Source organism: Lycium barbarum, chromosome 6, assembly GCF_019175385.1.
Source record: "Lycium barbarum isolate Lr01 chromosome 6, ASM1917538v2, whole genome shotgun sequence".
Lineage (NCBI taxonomy): Eukaryota > Viridiplantae > Streptophyta > Magnoliopsida > Solanales > Solanaceae > Lycium > Lycium barbarum.
Genome location: NC_083342.1, coordinates 114,585,872 through 114,596,420, shown reverse-complemented (window position 1 = coordinate 114,596,420; position 10,549 = coordinate 114,585,872). Strand labels below are relative to the sequence as shown.

General features: G+C 35.1%; 2 protein-coding genes and 1 non-coding gene across 3 annotated transcripts; 2 read left to right on the top strand and 1 right to left on the bottom strand.

Moving 5' to 3' along the window:
* The first annotated feature begins 1,186 nt into the window (after positions 1 to 1,186).
* LOC132645651 (UDP-galactose/UDP-glucose transporter 4-like) lies at positions 1,187 to 4,475 on the top strand. Its single transcript, XM_060362757.1, has 7 exons — positions 1,187 to 1,731; positions 2,496 to 2,524; positions 2,618 to 2,822; positions 3,308 to 3,550; positions 3,651 to 3,752; positions 3,826 to 3,933; positions 4,042 to 4,475. The coding sequence occupies exons 1-7, from the start codon at positions 1,603 to 1,605 to the stop codon at positions 4,297 to 4,299; spliced, it is 1,074 nt and encodes a 357-aa protein (XP_060218740.1). The 5' UTR covers positions 1,187 to 1,602; the 3' UTR covers positions 4,300 to 4,475.
* A 1,732-nt stretch (positions 4,476 to 6,207) lies between these two features.
* On the top strand, positions 6,208 to 10,154 carry LOC132600012 (protein CCC1-like). The gene is made up of 4 exons (XM_060313150.1): positions 6,208 to 6,519; positions 7,696 to 7,907; positions 8,393 to 9,194; positions 9,282 to 10,154. The coding sequence occupies exons 1-3, from the start codon at positions 6,303 to 6,305 to the stop codon at positions 8,774 to 8,776; spliced, it is 813 nt and encodes a 270-aa protein (XP_060169133.1). The 5' UTR covers positions 6,208 to 6,302; the 3' UTR covers positions 8,777 to 9,194; positions 9,282 to 10,154.
* Positions 7,089 to 7,160, bottom strand: TRNAD-GUC (transfer RNA aspartic acid (anticodon GUC)). The gene has a single exon. It is a non-coding gene; the product is annotated as a tRNA-Asp (tRNA).
* Positions 10,155 to 10,549: the final 395 nt, after the last annotated feature.

Here is a 10,549-nt window from a genome sequence, read left to right as displayed (position 1 = left end):
TTATGCCTTAAGGCAACTTATGCTGGATCCGACATAACTTTAGTTGGGCTCAGGCGCTTATGCCGGATCAGGCATAACTTTCTCCAAGCCTTGCCTTGCGAAATTATTTTTATTTTTATTTTTATGCCTGAGCGGGGGTTCGAACCAGAACCTCAATATTTTCGGCCATCTTGTCATGCGAGGGGCAAAATTTAAAGACCACCCCAAAAAGGGAAATCTGCGCAAAAAAAAAGCTTCTTTTTTACTTGACACGACCCAAGAAAATATATATAAAAGGGAAAACATCACTAATTGCCCCCAAAATATAAAATATTTACCCGCTCATATCCTCTCCCAAACTATTTTCGCTTCTACCCCACCGGCCGGAAATATTAACCCGACATACCCCTCGGCCAAATCCCTTCCTCTCCATGATACCATCGCAGTATATTTATATATCATGATGGTATCATGGAGGACTAAGAGAAGGACTGAAACAATCCTCCATTATACTGTTTCAGTATATTTATATACCATGATGGTAGCATGGTCCTGAGGAGTGTCTTAATGCAGTCCTTCATAATACCATCACGTTATATGTATATAAGACGATGGTATTATAGATATTTTTTTTCGAGAGAAGTGTCATTTTTAATAAATGAATATTGACAATTCATAATACCATCTCGGTATATTTATATACCATGATGGTATCATGGAGGACTAAGAGAAGGACCGAAGCATCTTTCATAATATCATCTCAGTATATTTATATACCATGTTGATTTGATAATCGGGGGACATCTCGGGTAAATATTTTTAATTTTTTCTGGAAATACGAAAGTAATGAGAATATGAGCGGGTATATTTTTTATTTAAGGGGACATGCGTTATCTTTTCCCTTAAATAAAATAACAGTTTTATTATATCATTCTTTATTATTATTATAAGTCATCTTATCTATTGAGTGAAAATTGGACAATTAGAAGCAGACATATATTTTAATATAGTGAACAATTACAAAAGGATGGAAGTGACACTAGACTAAAATTTGATATAAATGATTTTTTGATGTTCAACCGCTGATTGAGTGACACGAATTTTGACCGTAATAAAAAGATCAAAACGTGTAGTTATTTCTTTATTAATTACTGTATGTCATAAATTTCGTGTTTAATTTTCTGCATGACCTTTTATAATGGAAAAGGACCACAATTTAAGAAAAGAGGGTCTATACATTCGCAAATAAAGATTATTAGAATCTTCTTCTTCTTCTCTATTCTTTTACTCTGTCACCTCAAATAACTGTGTAGACTCCCAAGTCCTATTTTATAGATCTTCAAAGCTTCTTATTTTCTTGATTCTTTATTTAACCCCACATGTGTATCTATGATTAATTGTTTTTGTTAACGTAATGGAACAGATACGCTTTCTTTCCTTAAATTCTTAAATATCTGTCTGTTTTTTTTTTTCTTTTTTCTTTTTCTGTACCCAAAGTCAACATGCAAGTTTTGAATCAGCCAACTTGATTTATAACCAAGTTCAAGATAACACCTTTTGAGGTGCCCTTCAAATAAGGGAAAAAACCAAATTGTTTTGCAGGAGAAAAAAAGAAAATTAAAGATGAAGAATAATGAAGAACAAGCTTTGTTTTTATTTGGTATTTCACTTTCGACCCGACCCAGATGGCAACAGTTCCTTTTGTGTTCTTCTGGATTCTTCTTTGGGTATCTTGTTAATGGTGTTTGTGAGGTAAGTTTTATGAATCTTTATTTATTTATTTATTTTTTGCAGAATTTTATATGGTTTTGGTTATCAAGAAATGTCATAAAGGAATGAAATTTGAATTGCCTATTATTATTATTATTATTATTTGGTGTTTGGTCACTGAGAAATGAAGGGTTTTTGAAGTTTTGGTCAACAAGAATTTCACAAAGAAAAAAAAAGTTGGAATTTTTGGTTTTGATTTCTTTTTCTTTTTATTTTTGCATGTTTAGTACTATGACTTTTTTTTTTTGGGGGGGGGGGGGGGGGGGGGGCGCTTAGAATGGGTTTGATTTCATGTTAAGAGTTCAATTTAAAGTTGATTTTATTAGAGGACAATTCTGAGATTTGTCAGTATTATATGTTTAGTGAGGGATTTGTCTGTGACTATGTTGTCTTGATTGCACCAGGCACCAGGTTTGTAACATAATGTGGAGATCATTGTCATTTATGATGACTCATTTATATAATTGTTGTTTTGTAATGTTTGTACAATGTTGAATTTTTTTCTGGGACCCCTATGTGGTCCATTTTACAGAAGTTATAATCTCTTGACAAAGAATTGATGTTTTCCAACTTTTGTGCTTTTTTCCTTATTACGCAAGTGTAACTATCTGTGTATTATAGTTTTTCTGGCTACATGTTATTCCTGGAATCAATGGACATCATGTTGGACTTTACTAGTGCACTTGAGTATTTTCGATTGTAAAGGTGAAGCTGATTTTACCTTGATTTTATTTGTTCAATTACAGGAACTTGTCTATAATAAGCTTCAATTCAGGTAACTTTGACATGGGATCATCATTAAATATTCTAGCTTGATATACCTTTAGAGTTTAATTTAGTTATGTGGTGGATATTTGACCTATTGCAGCTATGGATGGTACTTTACCTTTGTTCAAGGAATCGTTTATGTTGCTCTCATTCATTTCCTCAATGGTTTTACTCCAAAGCAAATGGTGAACCCATGGAGGGATTATGTTAAGCTCTCTACAGTTCTCATGGGCTCACATGGTTTAACCAAAGGGTCGTTGGCTTTCCTCAACTATCCAGCACAAATCATGTTCAAATCCGCCAAGGTAAATTGCTAAGTCAATTCCTCTGTTTCTCGCGGGGAGATGATGCTCGTCTCTAATATATTAAAATCATGGAAGCAACCTAGATGAAATTGGTAGAATAAATCATACCAACCAGCAATCCCATCTTTGGTAGATGTGGTAGACTAATTTTATGACAGATCTCGAAGGATTTTTAAGATGTTACATCAGTTTAACTTATCATTAAGAACAATGAGGGAATAAAATAAACAAATAGAGTATGATATTTCAGTTAACCAAGTGCCTTGGGACGCACCTTGACAACTGTCTTTTCTCTAACATAAGATTTTTTGCTATTCGAGTCATTACCTTTTAATCTTATATTTCATGACAGATATGGTCAAAGATAATCTTGGTAATCAATTTTAATGTGGATAACGATTTTGTATCTCTCATTGATAAGTGGGATATAAGTTTATTAGTATGTTACTTTACAAGTTTCATGTTTCAGTTTACAAATATTCCAGGTCTTGCCTGTCATGATAATGGGGGCTTTCGTTCCCGGTTTGCGACGAAAATATCCACCCCATGAATATATATCGGCTGTACTCTTGGTAGCAGGCCTGATTCTTTTCACCTTGGCTGATGCACAAACCTCACCAAATTTCAGCGTAATCGGCGTGCTAATGATATCTGGTGCTTTGATTATGGATTCCTTTGTGGGGAATTATCAAGAGGCTATCTTCAAGTCGAATCCTAACACAACACAGGTTTATTTCAGTATGACGCTTAATCATGAGAATAATCGTTCATGACAAACTTGTGACTGATTCACACCTTTTCGATTTTTTTAACCTTTAACTTTAACAGATGGAGATGCTCTACTGCTCAACAATTGTCGGCTTTCCTATCTTGTTTGTGGCTATGATTGTAACAGGAGAACTAAGGGTAGCATGGCCTTCATGTGCTAAGGTAATCATCACTAGAACACATGCATCTTGTTTCACCCTTGTTTCCTGCTCACCTTGTTTCTTTTTTCCCACAGCATCCCTATGTTTACGGAGTCTTGGTGTTTGAAGCCTGCGCTACTTTCGTGGGGCAAGTGTCTGTCCTTTCCCTCATAGCATTATTTGGTGCTGCCACTACTACAATGGTTTGTTTCTATTTAGACTTCCCCTTTAGTGAAATTGTTTGATTATCTCATTATGAACTCACAATTTGCTTGAATTTGTACCATTATTAACTGCGTTGAAATTATCAGATTACAACTGCACGGAAGGCTGTAACATTATTGCTTTCATACATGATATTCACGAAACCTTTGACCGAACAACATGGTACTGGATTGCTGTTGATGTCTATGTGTATCATAATGAAGATGTTGCCTGAAAACAAGCCTCCGCAGCCTAGGCCGCAGAGAACTATCCCACTTCAACAAACTGAAAAACCACGCGAGCCTGAAGATAACAGATTTCAAATAGGCACTGAAGAGGAAGAAGAGAGAAAACCTTTGGTGTAAAACATAAAATAGCAACTCTAGCTTTAGGCTTATTATTTCAATTTTGATTGGCTTTTAGTTGTAATATGGCATAAAATGCTCGGCCTCTTTTTTTTTCTTTTTTCTTGCAATTCATTTAAGCTGGTAACATTTGTCAGAAGTAATTTGTTTCCTCTGAAGGCATTTAGTCCCACTTAGATGATGAATATGGGTGCAGTGATGCTAAGTTATTTAGGCTGGGGATCTCCTAGGTGACAGTAACAAGAAACCGTTACCAATGATCCTTCTATATGAAAATTATACTGATAAAGTAAAAAGGCACCACTTGTGAAGCAATAATCGTGAGTTTTCTTTTTGCAGTTTTGGTTTCGGTCAAAGTTGGGGATGTTTATTTACAGGACCAAGTGACGAAGTTGGTAACCTCTCTCACACTAGCAGAACACAAATTTTTGGTTAGCCTCTTTAACTTGTTTATGATTTAAGTCCAGGCTTAATTATATTAGGCCTAACGGTCAACGAATTGAGTGAAAACTTTGGAGATTTGAAGTAAAATTTTAGTAGAGATAAAGAACGCTTGATGGTTTGTTTGCGGCATAGTGACTCAGTCAAGTATTTCTGTCAAATAATGCAACCTAGTTTTTAATATTTTTATTAACAAAATGGTGGATTTTTACGAATATGACAGTTCATCATCACTCCATCAACAGGCACCGCTAACTGTTATTATTGCCTCGTTATCAACAACCATCGTAGCGTCATCCATAACTACCACTCTGAACCACCATCATCGTTGCCACTAAGCACGGTCAGCCACAGGGGCGGAGGGAGCCAGGGCCAAGGGAGTTCATCTGAACTCCTTTCGGTAGAAAATTACGCTGTTTATATCTAGTTAAAATATTTTTTATGTATATATAGTAAACGTTGAACCCATTTTAGCTTCTTCGTGTATTTACTTTTTCATTTGAACTCTCTTAGTAAAAATTCTGGCTCCGTTAATGGACTCAGCCGTCACTACAATTAGCCTCCATTTATGATCATCACCATCAACCACTGACTATTGGCAGTTACCACCATCAATTACCGCCATATATATCGTCAACCACCATTATCATTAGCTAGTACTGTCATCCAGCACAATTATCCTATCAATTGTTGTGAATCACTACTGCCAGCAACCATAACCAATTAACCACTAACTACTATCCACAATCACCATGTCAGCCAAACACCATCCCCAATTGACATCGACAACTAACAGCCTTAATCATCATTACAACCAACTGTCATATAATTTTTAAAATATTTATTAATATAACATTTGATTAACTTAGTATTTAATTTAAATTTTACATTTATTACTCCCTCCGTCCCATTAATGAGTATGTTTAATTGGACACGAAATTTAAGAAATAAATGAAGATTTTTGAATCTTTGATCTAAAACAAACATATGTGGCTAGAAATCATTTTATTAAGGGTAAAAATGTAAATTTAAAGTTGAATTATTATTAAATATAGAGAGGTGCCATTCTTCTTGGGTCTGGCTAAAAAGAAAACAGTGTCATATAAATTAGGACGGAAGGAGTGATATTTTTTAAATAAAGTCAAGCTTTATATAATCGCAAGCTTTATATAATCAGATTTTGACAAAACAAACGACTTAATTATTTCATATAATATTTAACAATAAGAGTGTTTAAATTTAGACATTTAAATTTTAATCTTAATAAAAATAAAAGAAGCCTAAAATGGGCTAAAGTGGTTAAAAGAAACCAACATGAACAGTAGTGTGGCTGCCACACGCCGTTTATGAGATGCTTAAAAGACCCGAAAAAGTTGAATGGACACGTGAAGGAAGAAGAAACATCATGGATGACATATTTTCACAACACTAAATAACAGCTAAACACGTGTACATACACACCAATTCAAACGTTACAGTGAACGAAAAATAATATTACCCTGAGTAGTAGGAAAAACAATTGAAACAGAGAAGAATTGAATTGTTCACAGTTAAGAGAGAAAATGGCGGAAACGAACAGGAACAGTGGAGGTAGTGAGACGGCAACGCCATTACTGAGATCAATAGATGGAGAGTTGGAGAGTGGAAGGGGGAATAATGGGAGACCCAAAGAGCCATGGAAAGGGGAAGTAGTGAAGAGCATTGTATATGCAGGGCTTGATGCCATTGTCACTTCTTTTTCCCTCATTTCTTCCATTTCTGCTGGCCATCTTTCTTCTGGTACTTACCCTACCCATCTTCATCACGTGTATTTACGCTATTGCTCGTCTCAAATTATCTATCGCTTTTTTTGGTTCACGCGTTCTTTAAGAAATACGCCCTCGGATCAAAAAGAGGTTCACTTAGCCTCTTTTTCTTTAGTAAAAAAGAGTGTTTAAGAGGTTCAAATGGCTAAGTAAAACTCTTTTTGATCCGGAGGGAGTATTAATTAGAAAGGGTTATTTGACTACTTTACTCTTGTTTATACAAAAGGGCAGGTGCACTAACCTCCCGTCCCGCACATAGTTGGGGTCGGGAAAGGGCCGCACCATGTCTGAGTTATAATCTCTCTTCGTTAAATGTTTACCGTATTTATGTGTTATCTTTGACAACATTCTACAAAGGTAAATGATGAAAAAATAATTAATTTGAGACATTATTTTTATTAACCACCACAGATAGACGGGGGAGTATATTATTATCAACAAGTGAAAGAAATACCCATGAATCATTATCAATCTTGGAAATGCTTGTGTATACCACCAATTACAGAGATTTATTTGTTGTAAAAGGAAAATACAAAAAAAATTCGCCGTTGCCGGGGATCGAACCCGGGTCACCCGCGTGACAGGCGGGAATACTTACCACTATACTACAACGACCTTGCTGCTCTTCAGCTAACGGCTTTTCTATCTGTCCCTAGTTCCTCGATTCTAAACTCGATTATATGTACTCCACTAATTACTCATTTTTAAGATCTTTCTAGTGGTGGAAATTAAAGTTTTTCTCATTAGAAATGATTCTGCAGCTAGCCTTAGACTTAAGAAGAAGTATCAATTTTGATAGTACTAGACAAGTATCATTCTATTTCATTTTAGAAGTATCAATCAATTTTGACATAGCAACCTTGTTTTGTTAAAGCTAAAATAGAGAATTCTTTATAAGTTCATATGGAGGCTGATGTAGCCTTGTGGTATCGGTTAATATGAACCTAGTACTTTCGATGCGGAACATGAATTTATGTGTAAAAAATCATCAAAATTGCAACAAATAGTATATTTTAACCCATAACTTTAAAAAATGCAATTCCGTGATAAGAATCTTAAAGGTACAATGGGTTCAAAGAATCTGCATATCCATATCTTTGTTCATGCAGAATATTGCGGCTTGATGTGTAAATGTTTGTTTTTGTTGCAGTTGATGTCTTGGTATTGGGTTTTGCTAATCTAGTAGCTGATGGAATATCTATGGGGTTTGGGGATTATGTGTCAAGCAGCACGGAGAAGGATGTCGCAGCCAAGGAGAGGACAGTCACTGAGTGGGATGTCATTAACCAACACAGGCCTCAGAAGCAGGAATTACTTCGACATTATCAGGAACTTGGAATGAATGATACTGATGCTAGTACAGTATGCTCTTATCCTTTACTCCATGCTCCTTTGTCTTTTAAGTATGGAGTTCTAGCTGCATGCTTTAATCAGTAGACACTAGTGTATCCCCTGAAGGAGTCTTTCTTTATTAACTTTGAGTCGAAATACGATAAACATTAGGACACAAGCTAGCTATTACCCTTGAAAATGATAACGGTTTGATGATTAAGAATCTAACTTTATCAAGCGTTCCATGTTATAGTCCATTCTTTACTTGGAAGGTGTGGATACAACGATTAAAATGTTCAAATTTTTTGCTTCAATTACCCTTATATTTCTGAATGTTAAATGACCTATAAGCTGGAAAAAAGATAAAGTATTCAACTGCTGTTGCGATATTGTTGTCAGCGATTTAAAATTTCTACTAAAATTTTAATGAGCTATAAGCTGAAAAAAAGGATAAGTCTTCTAATGCTGCTGTGATATAGTTGCCCGAGATTAACAATCTCTACCGTTGGTGCAAGGTGGTGGACATATTTTCCAAGTATAGGGACATAATGGTGGACGAGAAGATGGCAACAGTGAAAGGATTATTGCCACCAGATCAAGCTGACAAACCATGGAAGAGTGGACTAATCACGTTTGCTGCCTTCATCGTGTTCGGTAGTGCACCGCTTCTGGCATTCATCGTGCTCATCCCGTTCACAAACAATGACACGCACAAGTTCATAGGTGCGTGTGTGTTTTCTGCAGTAGCCCTTGCACTGCTTGGGATAGCTAAGGCCAAGATTGCTGGTCAGAATTATGCACTTTCCGCAGGCATTACCCTTTTCAATGGACTCGTTGCTGGGGCTGCTGCATATGGTATTGGTTGGGCACTTAGGAATGTTGCTGGCTTGGAAGAATAATCACTCAATATTATGTTGCATAACTGGTTTTGCTGTTAAAGCAAAGCTAAGGGTCACATAAAGAGATGATGATATCCTAGGTTTTAACCATTTTTGTGACAACAAAATCGAACACTTAATGACTGAAATTTACTGTACTAACTTTATGTAGCGAATGACTTTTGTCGTCTGGTTAATGTACTTGTGTAACAGTGTCATGATCCTCAATTATAGATAGAAAATATCAATAGAAATGTTGTTGCCAAGGATTGATATGTGAATAAGTGGAGTAGTGCAATTAACTGCCAATAAAATCAACGGCTGTGATAAGAGGTTCATTTAATTAGCTGGACGATCGAGATGATGCCACGTCACCAGGTTGTTATGAGTTATTATTTAACGATAATGACAGGAGAGAGAAGAATTAGATTTGGATCAGGTCATTTCTTCTTCTCCAATTCATTCCTCGTGTTCTTTCTCTTTCTCTTTCTTTCTCTAAATTCCTTCCTCATTCTTCCTTCTACAGATATCAATGACGATGGCAGCTCACAAGATATTTAGCTAGTTTGAATTCGTATTTCAATTCTCTGTATTTTGCATTCCATTTTGACCAGTTTATATAATATCGAAAATTGTCCCAAAAACATTTTACTGATTTCTGAGTTGATTCGATTGGAATCTGTGTGATCCTAATTGGGATCATATCAAACAGTAAGTTAAAGATTCCAACGTAGCCAATTCGATTTTGGAGAAGGAAAAGCGTTGAAAAGTCAAGTGACCCGACAAAATTTGGCTCTTTTTTATTTTGTGCTCCTAAGTCCTGACCTTTTCGAATTCATTTGTTTTTGTGCAAAGCAAAGCCAGTTAGGGGGAAGCGTATCTTATCAGAATTATTTAATTCATTGTTCTTGTGCAAAGCAAAGCCAGTTAAGGGAAAGCGTTTCATATCAGAATTTTTTAGTTCTCCAGTGTCATGCTTATTGCGACATTCGTTGTATAAGTTCTTCATTCGTCTTCATTTGTTCCCTTAGACAAAAGTTCCTTTAATCTTTTTGCTCCAAGCTTCCTCAACAAAAGTAACAACTTTCTAGTAACGGGTTACGGGGGCACCGATTTATGTACCGACTAGCTTTCATTCATCTAGGTAGCTTTCTGCACACATTATAAGGAGATATTTATCAGTTTCGGTTATTAGAGTATTTGTCTACTATAATTTTTATTTCACCTTAATGTTTGATTGGTGCATTTCAAAAAAGGAAGTAACGAATGATCTTTTGTACTCTTTTAAATCTCAAATATTTTAAACTTAATTCCGAAAATGAGTTATACTATTTGAGACAACGAAGTAGATTTTTTAATTTCACCTTGAATAAGAATGAGTAATATCACATCCGCAAAGTTTAAGATCGTAAAAAAAAAAAAAAAATTGGAATGAATTTGAGGGGGCCGTATTTATTATTCCAAAAATAAAATAAAAAATTACTTAGTTGATACTCCCGGTGTCCCAATTTATGCGACACAGTTGGAATTTCAAGAGTCAAACAGTTTAATTTTGGACAGTGAATTCGAGCATGGAATCTTTAATTTTTTTTTTAAATATAATTTATATATTTGAATACGATAAAAATACTATAAGTCATACAATTCAAAATATTTAAAAGAGATATGAAAATTTTATGTCAAAGAAAAGCTTGTTTGAATATTAAAATCCAAAAAATGACACGTAAATTGACACAGAGTATCTTTTAAGTAATAAAATAGACTACTACTAGTGAAGTAATGTTTTTTTTCCCC